Source organism: Dasypus novemcinctus, chromosome 10, assembly GCF_030445035.2.
Source record: "Dasypus novemcinctus isolate mDasNov1 chromosome 10, mDasNov1.1.hap2, whole genome shotgun sequence".
NCBI classification, from domain to species: Eukaryota; Metazoa; Chordata; class Mammalia; order Cingulata; family Dasypodidae; genus Dasypus; species Dasypus novemcinctus.
The window spans coordinates 88659968-88685141 of NC_080682.1; the positions used below are offsets into that span (position 1 = coordinate 88659968).

Here is a 25174-nt window from a genome sequence, read left to right on the forward strand (position 1 = left end):
TTGGGTCTCCTCCTTCTCCACCCTCTTCCAGGGTGAAAGGGGAATAAATGCATTTTGAGCTGAGCTGTTGCTTCTTGGACTTGTTTCCTGCTCTGATGCTACCTCCTGCCAGCCTGTGGTGTCCTCCTTCAGCTTCCACAGACACATCAGTGCCTAGCATTGAACCTGACTCAGAATGACTATTGAAAGAACAATTGCTTCACTGGGCCTTTCCCACATGCTCTGCTGTCACTGATTTCTTGATCTCTATCTCAATATGGCAAGATTCCAAATTTCCTCTCTTCTGCTTCCCATTCCCTCAATAAGCTGCTGCCCATATTCAGTGGTAAATAAAAACTGAGGCCTTTCCTTCCAGGCCTGAGTGGAAGTCCCAACTACCTGCAAACTCTTTACTCCCTAGAACCAGTGGCATCTTTTTTTACATAGATGCTGGGCCCAAGATCCTGGAAGCTGCATCCCAGGCTTCCCCAACACCTGGCCCAGCAGTCATTGCCCTGCTTTTATTGGAATTTTTTGACAAAAACCATTTGAAAGCAGTGGTGCTTAATTAATCAGTATCAGCTTCTCCTTCAGACATATTGACTACGACCCATCAGACTCTAAAGAGAAAGAATCCAGCCAAGCTTCCTTAAAGGCTGCAGCCTGCACTTGTGCTGACCCTCCGCTGCCTTGCTGGCAGGGAAGCGCTGATCTCAGGAAACATCGGTAAAGGAGAAACGATCCCTGTCCAGCTGCTTGGGCCAGGGGCCCCATGCACTTGCAGAGGGGTCCTCTGAGATACACAGCTTGTATTTTGCTTCTCTCCTTAAACAAATTAAAGGGAAGAAGTGGGATACGAAATCATGTTACAACCATGAAAATTTTGTAAATAAAGAACCACGGACAATATTATACAGAAAAGGCATATTAAAACTTTAATAACGGGCTATCTTTGGGTGGAGGGATTATGGGTGACTTTGCACTCTATAATTTCCACTCTTTTTTTTCCCAAGTTTTCTCTCTTGAGCACAGAAAACCAGCAAATTATGTAGGAAAAGTAAAAGACTTCTAAAGTTTAAAATATAAGCAAAGTTAAAGGGAGACTGAATTAAACAGACTATAGTTTCTAGTTACCATAAAAGAAATAATCAGACCAGTACATACCAAGGGACCACAAGCTCCCTGAACACATTTACTCTCAGCACACGGCTCTATCTCAGACTTTACAGAGAAGACAGAGCAATCAGAGGAGGGTACACTTAACTTCGCACCTTTGGATCAATAAATCTATCTACACTTGTCTCCTGCCTCTCTCTTTCTCCTGCTTAGGACACAGATGAAATGTCTCATCAAAAGCTGATCCTCCAGCTCTGTTCTGCATCCCGTCACCTCTCACCTTCCAATGGGCTCTCAGCCTCAGGCTTCCTTCCACGGCGCATCCTCTCTTGCATAAGCAGGCTCCTCCACTGTATTGGTTCCACTTGCCAGCATTAAAAATGTATAACAACCCCTCTCGTTTCGACAAAACCCATCCTAATTCCAGCCCCTCTCCTCTTCTTCAAAGCTAAAATGTGTCAGAGAACTACTTAAGTATGCCGCTTCCCCAGTTCCCTCCCATTCTTTTTAGTTTGCCCCATTCTTCTGAAACTCCTCTTACTAAAGCCACCAATGACTTTCATGTCACCCAGTCAAGAGATTCTTTTCTGTCCTTTCTTAATTGACATCAGAGCAACTTTTAACCCACCTGACATTCCTTCAACATTCTTCTAGTAGTTTCTGTGACACCGCAATCAACCAGTCTTCCTTCTACCTCTCTGGCTATCTCATTTCAAGTTATTTTAAGGTCTCCTTCCCACCTAAACTCTAAATATCAGTATTCTTCAGAGATTTGTTGCATGCCCTCTTCTTTCCCCACTCTATATTCCATTATTAAGTAACTTTATCAGCTTCTATAAGTCAAATACCATAAACTCTCTATGTTGCCAAGCTGAAAAATTCGTATCTCCAACTCAGATCCCACTTCTAAGCTATAGCCTAGTTTATCCAACTGCTTCTTTTTAAACACTTGAATGTTTCACAGAAACACAAACTGAATATGTTAAAAAAAAAAGGAATCTATGTTTCCACTCATTAAAAATATGCCTGTTCTTCACTCAGTCTTCCTGTCTCAGTATAGCTACCACTTTCCTTGAGATTGCTCATGCTAGAAACCAGAAATTCATCATTGATCACTCACTCTCTTCAAGTCTCACAGAAAATCAATCACTTCTGACAATAATGGGGAGATAGGTCATGGATTTACCTTCACATTTTAACCAAAAGTCTGGACAAAATATTTGAAACATTTGGACATCAGGCAAAATGAGGTGAGTCCTAAGATTGCCCCAGCTCTCTACTTGTGAGTTTCCAAGCCACAGCACAGGAAGGGGGAATCCAGGCAGAGCCTAGTTGGTCTCCTTGAGTTGAAGAAACAGAGTTGGGAGACTGGAGAGGCCAAAGCAGCTAGAGTATGAAGGCAGGGTACCAGAGAGGCAAAATCTGCACAATGGAAGAACTCCAGAGATCTGTAGAGGGTTCCCTCATCCTCCAGGCTGAGCCTTCAGCTAAGTATTAGTGTAAAAGTGCCTGAGACTAGGAAAGATTCATCCAAAATGAGCACAGAGAGCAGTACCCAGTGCTCAAATAGGGGTGGGAATAGTATCTGCCTTTACCAGCTAGGGAGGTGAAGTTTGTCATCCAGGGTTATGAGATAGAGAACTCAGAAGGGTTTTTATCTCAGCTGGGGTACTGAAGTAAAGATAGACAGGCAGGCAATGGATAAGAATAGAGCTTACAGAAATAGACCTACATATATACAATCAATAGATTTTCAACTAAAGTGAAAATTATATGGATAGAGTATAGTCTTTTCAACAAAGGGTGCTAGAATAACTAGATATCCATATACAAAAAAATTAACTTCAATATATACCTCATACTATATATAAAAAATAACTCAAAGTGGATCATAGTCATAATATGGCTAAAACTATAAAATATGTAGAAAAGGAGAAAATCATATCATGTGAACTGGGAATAGGCAAAGATTTCTTAGACATGGCACCAAGAGCACAATCTATAATAGATTAAATTGTTAACATGGACTTGAGCAAAATTAAAAATTTCTCTTCTTCAAAAGACACTGTTAGGAGAATGAAAATACAAGTCATAGTCTGGAAAATACATGTACATCATAAGTTTGATAAAGGACTTGTATCCAGAATTTATAAAGAATTCTCAGAATTCAATAATAAGAAAGCAAAGCAATTTTTAAAAAATGGACAAACATTTGAAGAGAAATTTCATCAAAGAAAATAAACAGATGATAAGCATATGAAAAAATGCTCAACATCATAAAGCCATTAAGGAAATGAAGATTAAAGCCCACGGGATTCTACTTAGCTGTTAGAATTTCTAAAACTAAAGCATACCAAGTGCTGGTGAGGATGTAGAGCAACTAGAATTTTCATATATGCTGATGTGAATGTAAAATGGTACAATTACTTGGTAAACAGTTTCTTAAAATGTTAAACATAATGCCTACTATTTGATCCAGTCATTTCATTCCTAGGTAATTACAGAAGGAAAATTAAAGCATATATCCATACAGAGACTTGTATATGGATGTTCGCAGCAGCTTATCTGTAATAGCCTAAACCAGAAAACGACCCAAATGTCCATCAACAGGTAACAAAATAAACAGCTCATGATCTATTCATGCAGTAGAAGAGTACTCAACAATAAAAAGGATTGACCTAAAATTAATACACACAACAACATGGATGAATTTCAAATTAATTATGCTGAGCAAAGAAAGCCAAACAAAACAGAGTTTATACTGTATGATTCCATTATTTAAAATTCTAGAAAATGCAAACTAATTCAGAAAACAGACTGACGATTGCCTGGGGATTGGTGGGTGGCAGGGAGAGTAGGTAGGGAGTGATTACAAAGGGGCACAGGACAGTTTTTGGAGTGACAAATATGTTCATTATTTTGATTTTGGTGATGCTTTCACAAGTGCATGCAAATGTCAAATACTGTCAGTTGTATTCTTTAACATATGCAGTTTATTGTACACCAGTTATTTTTAAATAAAGCTGTTTAAAAAAAATTTATCTGGAATCTGCTACTTTTTTTCCATGTCTACTACATCCACCCTAGTGAGAAAAATCATTGTCTTCTTTCTGGCCTTCTACAATAGCCTGACCCTTCCCTTGCTGCCCCCTCATGCTCGCCATTACTACATTCTTTGCACTAAAGCCAGAATGATCTTTAAAGAACATAAATCTAGGCATGTCACTTCAGTGCTTAAAATCTTCAAAAATTATTTTAAAAAAAGACCCAAGGACTTATTGTTGCTTTCAAGGCCCTACTTATTTTTGTTCTTGACTGAGTTCTAGTCTCTTTTCCATTTTGTTTTTCCCTATCTGACCACCCTACATTTCTGCTTCTGGAACTTGCTGAAACTGAAACTTGCCTTCGGGCTTTTGCACATGCCAGTTGCTTTTGCCTGGGACTTTACTCTTCTCTAGGCCAGTTCCTAATAAACCTTTAGTCTCAGCCTCAATGTGATTTCTTCCAAGCAGACTTCTTTGACAGCCCAGGAGAGTTTAGGTCCCACACATAGCACCTACTTATGTTTTCCCACTCAGCATCAATCACACATGCATGTAATTTTCTGTGTAATCTTTGTTAACTACTGGTCCTCCTTCCCACATTCCCATCTCCCAAGGACATAAACTCCAAGAGAACAGAGATTATTGTGTTCTCAATGTCCTTACACTGCCTGGAACATAGTAGGTGTTCAAAAACATTTGTTAAAGAAATGATTTAGATAGGACTAGAACCCACTCCTTGATTTCCAATTAGATGGTTCTCAACCCATTCATGTGAAATCCCTCCTTCTGATCTGACAGTCAAGTGTACTTTTTCCTGAAGTTACTTAGGAAACTGGTAGGACTTAAGAGATGCAATAGGGGGATATCTTCAAGTACGAAATATTTCAAAACCTAAGCATTAGACGTATAAAAGAAAGGTTAGCAATACTTAACACAGCTGAATTTATAGATTAGTGCAGTTTTTTAAAAAAATCAGAGGTTTATTTTAATAATAAATTTATTCTGAAGTTTCACCTCTAAACAAACAGTTAATAACTAACAAACAAGGAAACCAGATGGAGATGAGACTAGAGAGCCAGGGCCTCTGTGAAATGAAGTCACAGTACCTCACTGAAGGCTGACCTTGGATCGAGCACTACCACGTTGTCAGTAAAGCAGCACCCCAGATTCTCTGTCGCTGAACGTGAGGGGCTGGGATGATATAGAGTGCAAAAGTGATGGACACTTTCCAAAACAGCTTCCTAAGAAACAGGCTATCACCCCTCCTTTCCCCCACTATGTTTATTTAGATTCCCTTTAATTAGAGCATTTCAGCATGGAAGCATAATCCAATCTGAAAAAAATTTCCCTTGAGAGCCATCTGTCAGAATTAGACTACACTTAGCCACTGGACAGTAAGGTTGTATTATAAATACCACAGACTGCTTCGATTCTCTAAAGGCTCAAAACTCATTTTCCAGGCAAGCAAATACCAATCCATGGGACCAGGCTTTCTGTTAGGAATCTGGCTGGCTCTTTTGGACAGCAATGCTTCCACAGGTAGGGGATCATTAAAAGTAGTCCCAGGAGGGCATTCCACCTGACTAGTCTCACCTTTCTTCAGAGATGAAATTGCTGTCCTTGACAACTCTATTATGTTCTCCTTCAGTTGTTCCAGGCTTGCAGAAGACTTTTTCATTTAGCTCAGTTGTCCCATGTACTCAGTTGTGATGTAATCTGAGTCAGGGGGTACCTAAATAGAGTTCACTTCAGCTCCCTGCAAAGCCTGCCTCCCTTTCAGGAGCACGCAGCTCACCACACAGATGCCTGCCTTTATGCACGTGCCAAGGCACAAGCAGAGTCTTGCCTCAGGAAGGAGGTGGGGGGTCAGGCGAAGGTCCCTTCCCTCCATCCATTTTTTTTACATCGCAGGGGTCACAGAAGTGAGGGTGCCTCCTATATCCCATAATGCCTTTGCCACTGTTTTGTTCTTTCCATCACACCGTACTAGACCCTACTGTGTCCTCTCTAACCCCCTTCACTAGAGCTATGCGCTCATTCCAGCTGCTGCGAGTGTCAGTTGCTAACAACCCACAGCTACATCCTTCTCAGCGGAACTCCCATAAGCTGGTGGCAGCCACTTTAAAAATGCCTGGCAAGTTACACCCTCTCATTAGGGGTTGCCTACAGCCAAAGACTGACTAGTACAGGTAAAATGGCCAGCACCCTTGCCTTAGGGTGGGATCCCTCTGCTGTGACTTTCCAGCTCCACAGATACCTGGTTCAGGGTAGGCTTTAGCTGAACCTGTATCTTTGCTTAGCTCTTTCCCCTAACCCATCTTGCTTCCCTTATTTCCTTACAGGTTTCACTTTGGAGCCATCCGCTAATAAATGCTTACGCAAAAATCCCCTGGGCCTTTAATTCTTGGGAATCTGAATTAAGATACAAACACTACATTGGAGCTATTTTCATTTTGTTCATTCATTCACTTGAGAAGCAATTACTGTCCACCTCTTAGGTTAAGTACTGAAGATACAGCTACAGGTCTTATCCTCAAGGATCAACTATAGTGGGGTAGGAAGGGATAAATAGATACTTACAATCTAATGTGATAACTGCTGTGAAGAGGTACATATATGATGCTTTAAAAGCACAAAAGGGGCACTTAATCTGTTCTGGGAGCATACAGAGAGGGCTTGCTTAATGAGGTGATGGTTAAAGTTAGGACCCCTAAGATGACTAACATGTACTTAAACAGAAAAGAGGGTGGAATAAAAGAACATTGCAGACAAACAATAGAGTATGTACAGAACAAATCATAAGTGAACACTACAGAAATTAATTGGAATTGCTTATGCAAAACTTATGCCAGACAGTGCTATTGGATTCTGGAATTCTCATTTGCTGTTTTGTTATTGCTTCTAAATTCTTAATGAGCCCACTCGTCAGCTACCACCAGTTGATTGGAATTGGGCCTCAAGATGAAAGCTCTGCCATCCACTTTGCACACACATTTTTGCATCTTCACAAACATATACATTTTTCTACAAAAATGGGATAAAACTCTACACACTGAAAGCCTATCTACCTCAACATAATTCATCTTAGGTTGGGCACTCAGATTATGTCAGCATTTCAATTTATTAGCAACTTGGAGAAGAAATAATTGACTGCAATGACCCAGAAACAAAAAAAGTAGAAAACAGTAGAAATAGTCTGAAGATACACAAGACTCACTAAAACCAAGACTGCAAAACCACAACCAAAATTAATAATAATGAAAATAATAAATGATTTAAGATATCGAATTTTAGCTAAATCATTTCTTCAATTAAATTGTCTTATTCGCCAACATACTTTCCTTCAAATTGATTTTAGTTAGATCACATGCTACCCTAATTATCAGTTATTATGGACTGGGAGATAGCCTCTTTTCTTCCTCTTTGTTTATTCTCATTATTCAAGAAAGATGAAGTCATTCTCCCGGTGGTATTCCAAGGGGTAGGGAGACAGTAGGAAAACTCCTCTGGGTGCAGGCAATAAGGGGATACATTGTGGAGTATTTAAAACAACAATAAAACTGACTATCAGTCTGCTTTTTATTATCATCATGCATCAGCAATTATAAATGTCAGTGATAAATTCTCCTCTCTGTGGGGTAGAGCACTCCCTGATATGCCTCTGACTTTAATTCAAAGAAATGCTCAGATTTTCACTAACAAAAAGCTTATCCAGAGAACTTGCCTCTAAACTCCCTGATGAAAGGAAATCTTTACATTCCGCACACACAAAAAGATATGTAACATCAACAGTTCTTTACAGCCTTTGCCAAGAATTCCACCTATTGGCAAAAACCTTAGCATTCTACCTGGCCAGTGGTTGCTTTTCCTCTTATTTTTGCTTGTTTGCTTTGTTTCCCATTTGTAGTTAGTCTTCCTAAGCCCATCCACTCCCCATGGCCCACGCTGTGAGCCTCCCTTCCTGGGTAAGAGCTAAAAGCCTACCAGTTAGACACTGGAGCTCATGCTACAGAACGCCTGCCAGTTAGACATGAGAGTGATTTGTGCTCAGAAAACATCACTGTAATGAACTGGAGCTGGAGTTTCCAAAACTCCACCACGTATCAGTGTGTTTCCAAGCCATGGTCATGGCTGTGCTGCCACGAAGATTTTTAGGACACGGAGGCCTGTGATACTTGAGAATCCAGAATGGGAGGAGTTTCTGTCTTCCCTCAACTGGCCTCAGTTTCTCAGACTGAACTGGCTCTAATATGTTGGTCTCCTACTTCAGAATAAAAAGGGCAAAAGAAGAAGAACTTCTATATCTTCCCAGCTCCAGATCTATTACCTACTTGCATCTGTTCCCATCTTTTTCCCATTAACTCATGTAGCAAAGAAATCTTTGTCCCTTTGTTTATCGCAAGCCAAATTCTTCTACCTATATTTTAGATACTGCCTCCTACCTTTTCAAGTGATCTTGCTCTACTGATTATCTCTACCCTCTATATCTATATTTTCACTCTACCTCTACTGATTTTTTTCCATTAAACTTTTTGTTCTTGTTTAAGTATTTTCCCCCTCAAGAGTTTTTTTTTTAATTTTCATTAATTTATTTTCAAATTTGCATACAGTAAGATTCACTGTTTTGATACACAGTACTAGAGTTTTGACAAATGCAGAGTCATGTACCCACCACCACAGTTAAGATACAGAGTAGTTTCATCATCCTCCATCTTCTCTCATGTGGCTGCTTTGTGGTCAATCCATTCTCCGCCCCTATCTCCTGGCAACCAATGACACATTCTCTGTCCCTATAATTTTGCCTTTTTCAAAATATCACATAAATGAAATCATACAGTATGTAACCTTTGAGTCTGGCTTCTTTCACTTAGCACAATGCATATGAGATTGATCTATGTTGTTGTATGCACATTACACATATATTGTATGCTCCTTTCATTGCTGAATAAAAATGGTATTCCACTGTAGGGATGTACCAGTTTGTTTCTCCATTCACCCACTGAAGGACATTTTGGTTATTTCCCTGTTTTGGGTGACTATGAATAAAGGTGGCTATGTGCATTCACAGAACAGGTTTCTGCAGGATTTTAGGTTTTTATTTCTCTTGTAAATTTACTTTTTCAAATTCCATAAAAAATAACCAAAACAGGGGTAGATTTAAAATATATATAAGGTTCCTCTATTACCTTCCTTAAGTCAAGGTATCACTTCCACATATGCACACAGGAATACCAACAGTGCCTATCTGCCTTCTCAGTTTTAACCCCCTGTCCTCTCGTTTGTGATCTTAGTGTACCTAGATGTGATTCTGTGGTTTGGACTCAAATTCAGTTAAAGGTTCCCAACCATCTTCTTCTGTGCTGCTATGGCAGAAACTATAGACTAGCTAACTTAACATACATTTCCAGCCTTTTCATCTGTGCCACATTTCAGCCTATAGGCAAAAAAAAGCAAAATAAATATTTTTGCACCTTTCTTGAACCTCAGGATGGTTACTTGACACAGCTTTGGCCAATAAGAAAAAAAGCAGAAGACATCAGTGTGACTTTTAAGAAAGCTTTTACTGCTTTAAGACCGCTAGGAATGAAACTCAGTGAGTTTGTTAAATAGACAATTAGAAACTGCTGAAAAAAGACTTACCAACTGAAAAACAGAGCTAGAGAAATGACCCAAGATATGACACCAACAGAAAAAGAGTGTAAACTAACAAACAAACCTGAAAAAACCATAGAGAACAGAATAAGCAGGTCTGAAAATATATGAAGCTCCAGAAGGGAAAAATGGAAAACGTCAGGGAGAGACAATATTCAAAGGGATTATGGCTGGGAATTTTCAGTATTGATAAGACATCCACCCTCAAATTCAGGATAACCTATGAATCCTAATCAGGGTAAACTAAAGTAAAAAACTCTATACCATTATTATCATCATAAACTGTAGACCAAGAGAAGTCCTAAAATTATAAATGAGAAAAGGAGAAGATATTACAATTAGATTGCAGCTGATTTCTCAAAATCAGGAGTTTGGAGGTAAGAAGCCAATGGAATATCTTCAAAGTGCTAAGAAAAAAATTAACATGAGAACTGTATATCCATATTTTTTCATTTATAAGTATGAAAAATGATATTTTCAGACAAACAAACTAAGGAAGTTTAACATTGATATATCTTTTACTACAGTTATGTTAAAGGATATACTGAATATGGAAAATAGTCTAGAAGGAAAGTCTGAAGAAATGGTTAACCAAGAAAAGTGGTAAATATATGGTAAATTTAAGTAACCATTGACTATATAAAATATTAATTATAATATATAATTGAGGGTATAAAAAGCATGAAATGGGATTTAAATTCATAAACTTCTCCAGTCACAGAGCCTATATTTGTATTGTGCCATTTACAGTCAACTGTGAGAAGCAAGCATCCAGGGCCTCCCTAAATGTGTGCTTATATCCTCCCCTCTGTGGTTACAGCTGTCCATCTCTTATCAGGTCTGGGAATGGTGCCAGGGCCATAGGCAATGAAACAGGGAAATTCTCAAATTGATCATGGCAAAATACTGGACCTCTCAATGATTTACAAAGTCAAATTTTGGTAGAAGACTAAGGTTTGAAATTTCCCAAACATTGAAAGAAAGCCTTTGCTGTTATAAGCTGTACCCTTTTCTTTTCTGAACTGGGATCATAAAGGGATCCTCATGACTTGTATCTGTGATCACAGGAGAACTCTAATCTCTTCTAAATCAAGACTAGCTGAAATGATCACAAGTCCTAGAGACACCACCTAGACATCTGAACCAGTTTTTAAGAGGGTCCCTGAGAAAAGGGTTCATAAAGTGCTTAATGACCATTTTCCAGGGACCCAGTGATGAGTGGGGTATATTAGAAATGTCAAGAGCACAGGCCCGGGAGTCAGCATTCTCCTAGCCCACTAAATTCATGCTCTCACAAATGCTGACCTTTTCTCAGATGCTGTCTTCTTTTCTTTTGACTCATAGACTCTTCATGAAGATGTATTACACTTTAAATAACTGATCTGTCTTCAGTAGTTGAGCGGTTTAATTAAACTATCATTTTTACAATCAATAATTGCCATTTTCTTCCTTCACAGGAAGATTTGATGATTAATTTTTATTTGCGCTAACCTTTATAAAACTCTTCTCTTCAGAGAAATAAGGAAGTAAAAAAATAAGAAAAAAAGATTACTTTATGGGTTCAGTTCTGCTACCACTCCCTGCCCCAACCCAGTTGGTCCCTAGAGCTTTACCAAAGTAGCCCCTCATAATGAGCTTCATTTGGCAAGTGCTAATGAAGTATGTCATTATCAGACACCATACTGGTCACACAATGGTGAACAAGTCATATATGGTCTTTGCATTCACATAAATGTCTAATGGAGAAGAAAGAAAATTGAACAAGTACGTAAATTAAGATGCCATAAGTGATGATAGGAGAAGTACAGTGTCATGGAAGCAAATATCAGAAAAACCTATCCTAACTTATAGAACTCAGAAAAGAGTTCTCAAAGGAAATGGCATTTAAACTGGGATCTAAGAAATTAGCAGGAATTAGCCAGGTAAGGAGGGGAAGGAGAAGTAAACCAGCATATAGGATAATTTAGAGGCACCTTGTCATGAAGAGACTGAATTGCCTATTGATAAATAGGATTCTAATTCCTATTTGGCCATTATCCAGCTATGCAACCTTGGTCAAATCTTTCAACGGCTCTCCATTTCAGTTTTATCTGCCAAATGAGGATTTTAGATTACAAGATAAGCTCTTTCTGGCTATTCTATTGCAAGTCAAATTTATAATATATAGATTACTATTCAGTTATGAAAAGGAGAAACAGGCTTTGAGCAATAATAGTGCAGGATTGTTCTAGCAATAGGGTGGACTAACTGTTCAAAGAAAACTTCTCCAGGTAAAAATACTGGATTACAAAATCCTTTTTAATGCATAGGTGAGGTGATGGGACAGAAATGCAAGTTTTCAGTGGCCAGAAAAAATAAGTAGGCATGAATCCCCAGAGGTAAGGAGGCTCTATAGCTGGAGTTTGACTGGAGGTAAATGCACATTTCTGGTGGGTCAGCATCTAGGTTTTAGAAGACTGCAGTGGAATGCAGCAAAAAGCTAGAGTTTGAAAGCCTGAGGGCCACACACTTAAAGGATAAACAAAACAGAACTTCTGTTCTGTGTAAATAGACACTGGTGATACAGGGCCATCTTGGACTTGCTCACATTTGGAGCCTACATTCATTTTACCTCTGTTATCCAAAAACTCTCTGCTCTAAATTTAGTTTAAAGTGGTTCCAGGTTGGTAGTTCTCCTAGGTACCCAAAAGAAGCAAACACAAATCTTCTCTGAAAGAAAGTACTTGAAACCCGGGCCTCAACATTTTCTACTGACAAAATCACAAACTACTAACAAGAGGCAATAATGCATGATGAGTTAAGAGTCAATGGAAAGGCCAAACAAAATAATCAGAGCTGCAGCAATTACAGCAATTGGTGTTATGAAAACAATGTAAAAATAACTATGTATGGGATATTAGAAAAAATAAAAGGGAATTGAAAGTATGCCAGGGAAAAAAAGAAACTACTAACAAATATGTTAGGTAAATGTGAAATTGCATCTAACAGGATATCTAGAAATGGAAAGGAGAAAATGGTTGAGAATTTTGCTGGAAATGATAAAAGGCAACAATCTCAGATTCACGAAGCCCAATGAATCTCAAAATGGATATATGAAAAGAGATGACTATTTAGCAATATTATTGTTACAGAATATATATAGAACACTAGAAACTGCACACTCTTGAAACAAATAAGAAAATAAAAATTACAAAGGAATAACTATTAGACTAAACAATGACTTCTCAAAAGCAACAATAGAGGCTATATGACAGTGGAATGACAACTTCAAAATGCTAAAATCCAAGTCACTGAGAGTTAAATGACTCCAAATTTTTATACCCAGAAAAACAATCCTCTCAGGACAAAAGCAAAATAAACACATATTCAGGAACTATAGTTTTCAGATGAAGGCTATTGCCAGCCTAGAGATACCCCAAGGAAGTTAATTAGGGGAATAAATATGCTTACTCCACATTCCTCCCTCCATTGTCTGAACCTAACCAAAGTCAGAGGCTAAAGGAAATCTTTGCCTTTAGAAGAAAACCAAAAATCCCCAAAACCTCCAGGGTCACTGGGCAGGAATAAATATAAGAAATCCAAAATAATCTTCCAACTAAATTTTACAAAGCAAGAATTACCTTGATTCCAAAACAGACAAGAACAACACAGGAAAGCATCAATCATGAGCACAGATACAAAAAAAATGCTAAACTGAACTTAGCAATGTATAAAAAAGATAGTACATCAAGGCTAGTTTGGCTCATTATAGGAATATAATGCTGGCTCAAAATTAGAAAGCTGATTGACCATAATAGTAAATTAAAGAGAAAAAACACACAAGGTCAGAGCATTTGATAAAACTCAATGACTGATTATGATAAAAAGTCTTAGTCAATAGGAATAAAGGGATATTTCCTTAACCCGATAGGTATCCACAAAATGTCTATAGAAAAATCATACTCAACGGAATGTTAAAGATATTCCATCTAAAATAAGGAACAAATCAAGGATGCCTACTACCATAATAATTATCCAGCACTGTACTGGAGAACCTAGTCTGTGTACTAAATATTTTTTAAAATGAATAAAAGATGTTAAAAGGTATACAGATTAGAAAGAAACAAACTAACATAATTTAGAGAAAATATAGAAGAGTCTACAATCAAATTATAAGAATTAATAAGAGTTCTACAAGATCTAACAAAAGCTTAGTGTGATCCTCATGTGAAAAGGTATAAACCCTGAATGAAAGACTAAAGAAGACCTAAATAAAAGGATATATACACTATGGTCATAAATAGGAAGATTCTATTTTACAAAAGATGTAAAACTTCCCTAAATTACTCTATAGATTCATACAAGTCCAGAATGTTTTTTTTGTTTAATTTGACAATTTGATTCTGAAATTTTTGTAGAAAAGTCAAGTATCAGACAAGACAACTGAAAAAGTAGTAGGTTGGATGAGTTGCTGTTCAAAATGTTAAGGTTTATCATAGAAAGGTAGTAATATACAAAGTGTGCTCCAGGTGGAGATAGTCAAGTAGAATAATGGATAGAAAAGAGAATCTAGAAACAAACTCTTCATATATGTAAATCTATACAGCATAGAGCATGCACTGCAGATCACTGGGAAAAGACATTAGGAAAATTGGTTATCCATATGGCAAAATGCATATGGATTCCTATATTACACTAGAAACAATCTCATTCTGGGTGGATTAAAATCATATATGGGAAAGTAAAAACTTTAAAACTTCTACTAGAAAATACAGGAGAAATGTCTTTATAATGTAGAGTAAGGAAGGATTTCTTAAACAAGATACAGAAGTGTTAACTTACAAGGAAAATATTGACACATTTTCACTACATTAAACTTAGGAACCTCTTTTTGTCAAAAGGCACCATAAAGTGAATTCAAAGACAGCCATAAACTGAGATAAAATGTTTAGTAGACCATTGACCATGAGATACAGCGGTGCTCAGAGATGTATTCACCAAATGCAATGAATGTCTCATGATGATTGAGGAGGTTGTTGTTATGGGGGGAGGAGTGGAGTGAGGGGGGTGGGGGGTATATGGGGACCTCATATTTTTTGAATGTAACATTAAAAAAACAAATAAAGGCAAAAAAAGTAAAAAAAAACATTTAATCAACAAAGGATTTGCAAACAGACTATATACAGACTATATAAAGAATATACATGAATCCATAAGGAAAAGAAACCAGTTGAAAAAAGTGCTGAACAAGCATTTCACAGGACAGGAAATACATAAAAAGGATGGCCAACTTTGGCAATCGAGGAAATACCAATTATATACCATTTCACCCCAGGCACATAAGCAGTAAGTAATGTGGCAATGCAAGCATTGGTGGGAATGTGGAGCATCAGGAACTGCCCCACCTCACTGGTGGGAGGATCAGTGTACAGCCACTGTAGAAAAGAACTTGGCATTACCTGGAAAACTGAACACATGTATACCTTCCCTTTATCAGGGATATACCCTAGAGACATTACTGCACATGAGAACCAGGAGAGGTTTTCAAAAATATTCCCAGAATCACAAAAAACTAGTAATAGTCCCCAAATTTACCAATATCAAGAATGCAATTTGTTGAATATTGATACAATGGACTATTATAGAGCAATGGCAGTACATGGACCACAGCTGCATTCATCTCTATTATTAAATGTCAGTGTGTGTGGGGGGGAGGCAAGTAGAAGAAGAGCTAAGGAAAGCAGATACAGGCAAAATGAAACAATATATTCTCTTACATATTTGCCATTATATAAATAAAACTCAGGATAGTGGTGACCTCTTGGCAGGAGTGGGCTGAGAAAGGAATGTGAGGACAGAGGGCACCCCAGGCTCATCAACAGTACTGTTAATGTTCTATTTTTAAGGCGAGTGGTGGGTCAGACCTGTTCATTTTACTATTCTTTCATTAATATGTACATTGACCATTAATTGCAAGCTATATTACAAAAATGGAGCTTGGTGAATCTCAGACCCTCATGTCCAGTCTCTGCACAAAGTCATGTTCAAAGATTGTGACAATCAAAACAGCCTCAAACAAAACTTTTAAAAATGGAATTAAAAATATATGGCAGGTTATTGCATAATTTGTAATTCCATTCACAGCATCTGCCCTCTGCTGCTGGCCATCCAAATTCTAGATCAACATTCAGAATACTTAGAGTTGGTCTGAGGAAGCAAGGAAGAATCTCAAGGCTCTAACCGTATTAAGTTTTCCACATTCTCTTCAACTCTATTGACATCTATGATTGTCCAACAGTGGATGGGAAACACTTAGTCCCTGGAAAGTGCTGAATTTGAAATGGTCTCAGGATCCAAAGGTCCCCACAGCTGCCAATCTTGTTGTTGTCCCAGGGGAAACTGCTCTGGGAGAAGTTCCCACCAGGTATCATCAGCTTTATCCAGATTCTTATCAGCCACTGTGCACTCAGTGTTGCTTTCTCCACAAAGCCTCTAGAGACCATGTAATAGCAGGATCGCTGGTAAGCTTTCTGATAACCCCTCCAGCTATTTAATGGAATTCATTCGTCAATACATAAGTTGATGTCACACTAGACAGTATGACCAAACCCTTCCTACCATATCCTGAGATCAGCACAGTCCATGGCTCATCGCTGCCTGCTGGCAGTGTCCCAGCTTCAATATCCAAGGGAACTTGGCAAATACCCCAAGAGGATTAATTCCTAAGTCATTCACATTAGTATAAGAAGGCTGTCTGTTTTGCTTCTTTAAAGTTTCTATGCTATCTCCTGATTTTGGCCATTGGTATATGAAAAATAATCCTTGCTTCCCCTTTTTGGGGTTTATAGATGTTTCAGCCTTTTAGGATTAGAGAGATCTATTCCCTTCCCAAATCACCTTAATTTGATTAACTGCTATTCTCTGCATCTTCTCCAGCTCCTTTTTTTCTTTCCTCATCATTACAAGAAAGGCCAGCAGAACCCCATGCTCCACTTTGCTGATATGAATGGTAGGACAAGCTCACACTGATTCCATGTGGTCTGTGAAGAGCAGGCATCTCTTAGAACAGATGAAGTACGGGTGAGTCCCTGGTTGGTGGGAGATTATTAGTTTGGGTATTTGGTCACCGGGCAGAGACTGTGTGTCCTTTTCCTGAACAGAGTGTTAGCCTTTCTTTAAATGGGTTCCCACACTGAAGCTGGATCACTGTCTGAGCTAAGGACTGTAGTATGTGGTGTTTTGGGTGCCAAGGCAGAGAGAGCTATGCTGGCCTTGGAAGGGCTGGTAATCACGAAGACACAAAGCTGTCTCAGGGAATCTGAGCAGGTAAAAGAAACAAGTGACTTAAAAATACCAGAGTTACCCGAGAAAGTCATCAATTTTCCTTTCTATTTCAGGAGTGCAAATGAATCTACACAAGATAGTGAAAAAATAAAAAATGTAACTTGGATAATATCACTTCTGCAATCTTGTGTTTAAAATGTAAATATGGAATACAGCAACACTACATAGCACCTCTGACCTCCCTCCTGAACTCTAAATTAGAGTCAACCTATAGATTAGTTTTGCCAATAGCATCTTTTCAGACTGACTTCCTTGTAGCTTTGACTCTGGAAACTCCACATTTTAAAAATGCGGTGCCAATTCCTCTCAACCACTCTTACTTTGGGCTGAAGGTTGAGGATTTGATCATGAGAATGCTATGGACCTGACCTGAGAACTTGGATCAGAACTGAACGCCCTCAGAGTCAGACATTAGTCTCTTACCTACAGACTACAGGATCCACTTAGCACAACCAACCTCAGAAAGCTCTAAACAATATGTGGTAAGGAGGGCAGATAATATCGATTATCTATCGGGGAAGAGCTAAGAATCAGAAAGTGTAAAGATAGACTGTTGTTCTTTAATATTGTTTTCATAATAATTCTTGGAAATTTTCAAAGAATATAGTTAAAGACCTATTTCTGGAAAGGTGCAAGGATGCTTTGAAACAATATACAGATTGATGTGAACTTTATACTTTGCCCTCCTCCCCCCCCTTAAATAAGGTGTCAGTACTGTTTCCATGCTGAAGTCAACCTGTTTCCATATTGACCAAGAAGCCCCCCAAAATGAAGAAATGCTGGACTCACATTGGTGACATATTCGATATCCTTCCAAAGGACGCACTCTCTGGGGAAGTCAGCCAAGTCTAAGAAGTGATCCACCACCACCTGGCCGATGAGGTCATGGCGGGAGAACCTGTCAAAGTCGTACACAGAGAAGTGAAGCTTCCGTGCTGCGAGGTCATTGTAGGGAACCGGGAATAAAAATACTTCATCAAACACAGGGTTCAGGGTCTTTCTGTGGACCTTAGTCTGGTGTTTTGTTTTCCGATCGGGAAGCAAATAGATTTTGACATAAGGATCTGAAGTCCCAGAGAAGTCTTTGGCCGGCAGATTGACAGCTTTGTGAATCTTCACGATGAGCTGCTCTAAGTCGCAGTCATATTTTAAGATGAAGTTCAGTTTTCCACAGGCTTTGCTGTTACTCCTTCTCCCATCATCATTATCCACTGACCTCTGCTTATACAACTCTGGTTTAATTCGACCAATTCCAGTCAACTGTTCCTGTTTTTGAAGCTGCTGGATATTGAAGTCTGGATTTGACAGGTTGAGTTGTCTTCGGATTGAATTATGCCTTGAGTGAAGAGCAAGAGAGAACAAAGTTATAAACTCATTAGCTATGAGTCTTTCAGAAACTTGTGACTGGGCTGTAGGTAGAATGTTATGCTCCCTTAAGAGTTTAGATCTGTGGGATTTTATTTGGCCTAAATTCAAAATGCTCATCAATTGAATAAGCTGTTCCCTAAGGCTTGAAGCTCAAAATTGAGGCTTGGTATCAGGAAATGAACTTACTAATATGCGACCTTGGAGCTTTAAAGATTTAATGCACTTTCTAAATTGTCTTATATGCCATTAAAAAGCATATTTGGCTGGTGGAAAGGACAGTTGCACACAAATTAGTTTAAAAGTAAGATTATTTACCTTTATATATAATATTATCCTGAAATTGTTATAAGTAGCTAAGTGTAACCTTAAGAAGAATGAGTCTTTCTCTCAATTACATGGGATTTCCTGTCACTAGCATATAGCTTTATAAGGATAAAAATTCTTACTGTTAAAATCAAATCATTTCATTGCAAGAACACAGTTTTTGGTCATGTGGGAATGTATGCAACTGGGGCATATCAGCTTGCAGTGGATTGTGATGGCTGTAGCAGGTAAAAGTGGCAGCTCTGTGACTGCACTTTGGGAGATTAGTGAATGGAGGGAGGTATTTTAGTACAAAGAGAAATGTTCAGCATGAAAACATCTGTGATGAAAAGAAAGAGTAATTTCAAATATGTCGGGTCTATTAATTCCATTTTTACTTCTTTATTTCATAAAGTAGTCTTAAGAATGGAAAAACAAACAAATTCAGATGTCTGTTCTGCCTCTCCAACTAAATCCCTCAGAGACAGCCCAGCTGTTCCCTTGCACCTTCCAGTGGAGAGGCTTTTTTAATTAAGGTTATTCAGTGGCTGCAGAAAATACAATGTAATGACTCTGAACTCTGAGATAAAAACAACAAAAATAATCCTAAAGACAACTTTGTATGTAATGACAAGTTCTCTCAACGTGTAAGGACCCACAAGGATTGGGTAATTTTTAAAGAGAACTTCAGGGAGACTTCTATCCCAAACCAACAAGCCTTACTGCCCGAAAAGTAGACTTTATTAGCAAATATTTAATTTGCAAATATCAGTATCCAACCTTCTCTTACCGAATCCCCATATGTATTAATAGTAGCTCACCTTTAGTTTTCATGGACTTACTGTTTATTTCAGAAATAAAGCTCCCTCTTAATCATTAACCATTCACGTACAACAAAGGCACAATCCAATAGCTGTCACTTGTACCTGTCACAGCAAACAGACTCACCTGCATTCAGACACACCCCAGCCACATACATTCTCACATGAGTAAAAATTATGTGGTATGAAAGTTGCTGTATGATTCGTGGAAGAGGAGGGTTGGTAGGGAAAGGCAGCAGATCCTGTTGAAGCACTTAAGATTGGGTCTCTGTGCTAGTCCAGCCAGGTCAGTACCTTGTCCAGAAATTGAACCTTTGTAGTGCTAGAAGAGAGCTTTAATCTCAGCAGAGGTCTGTGCAATGATGCTGGGCTTCTCCACTCTTCTCCAGAGGTGGTCACTGAGCAGACTCTCTCTGCACAATCTACCTGTGTCCTAGGTACTGGCTTTAAATTCTTAACAGCCATATTTTGTCTTAGACCTTGTCTGCAGAACTAAACCTGCCCATGTAATTTTAAAATTTATTTAAAATACATGGATTTGGGTGCTTAGTCATGAAACATATTCTATTTTACATGCACATTTTCTTAGACATGAAATCTAAAAAGAAACATATTCCTACGTGCTCTGCTCTTCCTAACCTCGAAGGACTGCCAGAGGTTAAAGGGCCCGGTATGGGGAAGGCATTAAGGAGAGAGAGATTTGTATTTCAAAGCCCCAAACGAGATCCCATTCCCTCAGAGACCAACTATACAGGAAGCTCCCACTCAAAATTTCATTATAGCCCAAAGATTCTTTTTAAAAATAAAGCACAAATATGAATATCTACCCAAACATTTTACATGGTTAGTTTAATTCCCAACACTTTCCTCCCCATTCAGAACCACATTTACTACTGGGAAAACACAGATGAACCTATCTGCAAGGTAGTGGTTTAAAGCAGTCTCATTCCCTGGGGCTCCCTTTGAATTGCTTTCCATTTCCTTTCAGGAGACAGTAGAGAGTGCTGGAGTTCTGGGTTAGAATAGAGAAGCTCAGAGCAGCCAGAAACCCTGGCTAACTCATAACCTCCTTGCATAACCTCTGGAGTTCTCTAGGCTAAGAAAAGAGAAAGTAGAGCAGGGCTGCCTCCCCAGGACCTGAAGAGAAGATAAGGTAGAGGAAGTAGAAAATCAGTATCCCATACCTCATAAAGGCTACTCAAATGGAGAGGGGAAGAAAGAGCAAGTCAAAAGGGAGAGGAGAGACACAGACTCTTCTGGGTAGGTCTGAGGAGTCCTGTATTTGGAGTTTCCAGGATTTGATGTGCACAATGAATGGGCATAGATGAGGTACACCCCAAGGACTGGAGGTGAGAAGGAAAGCCAAGAGATGGATGTCATTTGTAAACAAGTCACTTTCTACATACTGTCTCAGAGAATCTGAGTTGGGATACTGGTGATTAAACCTGGAGAAAGTCTGAGTTCTGAGATGGCTAATGAAATTTTTAAAGCAGATTTCCCATAGGTTCACTTTCATGACTGAAGAAATCTGAACCTTGAGCTGAGTTCCAGTCATGGATCTGGAGAGGCAGGTGCCCAGAGGCAAAGGTTGTTTTCTGCTCCCCTTTCCTCAGATTTAAACTAACCAGTCCCAGTTTGAGTCTCCAAACAGTCTCTGTCCCTGAGGCACCATCCAAAAAGTCAACCTCCATTGGATGCAAGGCATCAGGTTGAGCAGAAGGCATGGAGTGGCAAAGCCTAGTGATTGCTTCAAGGAAATGCTGTCTAAGAGAGTGATGGAACCACAAAGCAGGGCAGAGGGGTTAAATACCAACCTGAGTTTAGAGAGCTTAGGAAACAGAGATAGAAAGAAAGGCTTTTGGCTGGGGAAATTTTCATGGAGGAGATGGTACTTGGGCTGGGTCTCCTTACTTAACTTGGCCTCATCCTAATTAGCCTGATGCTGTAAATTTAAAAGGGACATAAACTGAATTTTCATCTTGGCACCTAGCTTTCTACCAGGGTGGGATCTTCAGCTCTTCTGTCCCAGCATTTTTCTCCAGAGTTCCCACAAACATCCACAGCATCTTCCATTCCAGGCTTGTATAAAAGCCAGTGCTCAGAATTCCGAACAGCTTCTATCTCCATGTTTTCTGTGTAGCCACAGACCAGTCTGTGATCACCTATCATCCTTTACCTCAGGGACCCCATCGCAGAGGTGAAAACTGCCCTATCCCTTCCCTGGTTCTGGGAAACCAGTGTTAACAGGGCTTTGTTCAGGGTTCAAGGAGAGGAAAAAGAGAAGCAAATTGTGGTTTTTGAGCCATCATTGGTTTCTTTCCTAGGATCCAGTCAAGACAGGGAAGTTAGGCAACAGTGGAGACAGGACCTTGTTTCCTTTCTTGGAAATCCCTGGTGATGGAGAAAAGAGTTAGGCCAGCCTGAACCACAGGCAGACAGAGAAGAAAGGGAAGTCTTGGACAGGGATAGGTCCAGTTAATGCCTACAAAGTCTGGAGGAAATGGGAATCTTAGCCTTTCTTGGCTTGGGATTCAGGTGCTTCTAGAGTAAGTGAGATAATGATGATGTAGGCATAAGGCCTTGGGGACAGTAGTGAAGCACAGCTGGATACAAGGAAACATGACCTGACTCCTCCTGCCCCCTCTCAAGTTCAAGTTCAACAGGTTGGAAAACCCTAATGCTACCTTCCAAACTTTTATTCCCTATAACCAAGATGACCCTATGACAGGAGATCACACTCACGTCTCTTTCCCCGTTGCTTTTAACCAAGGTCAGGCATTCATTATTATAGGTCTGAACCATAATAGCTCATGCATCTTTTAAACCCTTGCCGGATTAATTTTCTAAAGTACAATCTGAACAATCCAATGTGTGTAACTGGTGCTCTTCATGTATATTTTCCCAACTATACTGTGGGCCTTCTGAAGATAGGGCTATATATTTTTTCTCTCTTTATTACCAGCACCTGATAGAGAACTTAGACTGTAGAAGATGCTTAAATATCTGTGTCTATGATAAATATATGAATGTCATTGACAAAAGAGTTTCCAATAACCTAATAGTAGTAGAGAAAATGTGCCGTTAGGACAGGTTTTAGGGTCTTCTGGAAGTTGAGAGAAGTCTAGGCAACTTCCATTTCTGAAGTTGTCAGTTTATTAAAATCTGATGAAATACCTAAAAAAGTAATTTAAAAATTGTTTAACTTATGCTCTCAACATGCAAAAAATATACAGCATAACATGACTGTGCTACTCATAGAGTAATTACAAGATTTTTAACTAATATACTATTGGAGCTGAGGCCGGTAATGGGACCCAAATTTAAAGTGTAATGATTGTTGTCTTTCAATCTTGTCAGTGTAATTCTGTGACTCTGTAGATTGCCTAATTCAGAGATAAGGTCAAAAGTCTAAATATGAGGCTCTTGATGAAAGAGGCCTGGGACAAATGGTCTTCCTCCAACTTCATGCCATTATAGGCCCTACTCAGTTTATTCTTCTGACCGTTTGCCATTCTTGTCAGAAGAACATATCAAAGTGGCCAGATATTGACCAGTTTATTTATTCTTTCATTCACAGGAAAAGTCTGCTATGTGCTAGGGGCTGAATACAGTGAGAAACAAAACCACAGAGATGTGGTCTCTGACCTCTCAGAGCCAATGATCTAGAAGGGGGCATAGGCAATAAACAAGCTAGTAATCATTTAATTAGAAGTAGAGTTCACTCCTGTGAGGGAGTAAAAACAGGGCAGCGTGAGAGAATGGAAAGTGTGAGGGCATGGAGGAAAGAACACATTCTTCAGTTTGGGTGGTCAGAAGGCTTTCCTGAGGAGGTGACATTTTAGCTGGGACATTAAGGCTGTGGAGGAAGTAGGCATGGCAGAGAAAAAGGAAAAGCATTCCGGCCTGAGGGGACAGCATGTGTGAAGGTCTCAAGGCAGGAAAGGGCCTGATACTGAAGGAACTAAACTAAAGGGAAGGCCAGTGTGGCTGGAGTAAGGGAGTTTTGCAGGGAAGGCCTCCCATCGAGTCCAAGAGAATGGTGTCTCTGGGTCATGCAACATGATGGCCCTGGCCAAAAAGTGTGGCTGATGGAAGCAGAATGTGACAAGAACATGCAGGGCCTTACAAGACTTGATAAGGAGTTTTTGTTGTGACAGATGTAATTTTTATAAATGCCAAAGTTACATAGGAAGATTGAGAATGTTGTTTTGTTTTGTTTTGTTTATAATGAGCTTCCATCTTGGGACATGAAACAGGGAATGGTTTAGATGCCTTTCAAATTCTTTCTATTTGGGGGATCCAGGGATATTCATATATTTGGAGTAGAGATGAAAATGCTATGGTATTGAAATTTTTTGATAAAATTAAACCATTCACATCCCCAGGATATGAGGTCATTATACAAAAGGGATTTCATCCAAATCAAAAAGAATTAAAAGGCATTTTGCATGATTCTAATAGTAACTGAGCTAACTTGGAAGAACAACAAAAAGTCATTGTGACCAGAAACATTCTTAGAAGACAAAACAAAGCTTATCTTTAGGACATTCAGAAAAATGCACTAGTGTGAGTCCAACACATCTAAGCTGAAAAGGCCAGGTGAGGTTGAGATTTTGAAGGCAACTGCTGTTACAGAAGTTATGTCAATCACAATGATAAGTAAGAAAACTTTTAAATAGGAATCTAGGTCTCCATGCCCTGGAACAAGTGCTAACCACTGCGGAATGGAAACAGTAAAGCACCCTGGATGTTATACTGAAAGAAAGTGACAGCACTGAAAAGGTGAGAACATAATGAGATAGAAAACAGAAGAAATAACTGGAAGAGTAGATCATCTAGAACCATCTCAGCAAAATCTACTTTGTAGTGAAGAATTAACTTTACCCAAAGAGAGATTGGGCCTTTACCCTCAGCTATGGGGAGGTAATCTCTAGGCCCTTGGAATGCCATGCCTGATAGGGGTATCTCTGTGTGCTTCTGCCTTGAATATAAGGCAGTGCATCAATGTGATTTATGATGAGGGCTTCAGGTCATGCTGTGCCAAATCTTCCACTGGAAGAACTGGAAACTAAAGGCAGCCATGTGGTATCAGTCCTACCTCCAGAAGGACTGGGGACTAAAGGTCAGCCACACAGGCAGTATGTGATCAAGCCTCAATAAAAACTCTGGACACCAAGGCTTGGGATACCAGGAAAGTGACTGTGGGAGAGGGCAATAGAAGCTCCATGTTTGGTATGTTCCTGGAAAAGACCCTATTCTCTTCCCTTGGCTGATTTTAATCCATATCCTTTCCCTGTAATAAACCATAACAGTGAGCATAACAGCCTTCAGTGAATTCTGAGTCCTAGTGAATTATCAAAGGTGAGGGTGGTTTGGGGAACCCTCTGAACCTACAATTGGTGCCATGAGAGTGATCTTGCGGGAACTGCTCCTCTTTCTCAAGTACCTTTTTCCCTACCAAACATGGTATCAAAAATGTTACTTTGAGGGAAGTGAATTTGGCCCAATGGATAGGGCGTTTGCCTACCACATGGGAGGTCCAAGGTTCAAACCCAGGGCCTACTGACC

General features: G+C 39.2%; 1 protein-coding gene across 2 annotated transcripts in view; it reads right to left on the bottom strand.

The window, feature by feature from the left end:
- Positions 1 to 25174, bottom strand: part of SYT9 (synaptotagmin 9) — a 196673-nt gene that overhangs the window by 114167 nt on the left and 57332 nt on the right. For both annotated transcript variants that reach the window (XR_011649946.1, XM_058305802.2), the window contains exon 3: positions 17904 to 18450. Coding sequence is in view for 1 of the 2 variants with exons in the window: in XM_058305802.2 (XP_058161785.1) it covers positions 17904 to 18450 (547 nt within the window). In the remaining variant the exon portion in view is untranslated. The remainder of the gene's footprint in view (positions 1 to 17903; positions 18451 to 25174) is intronic.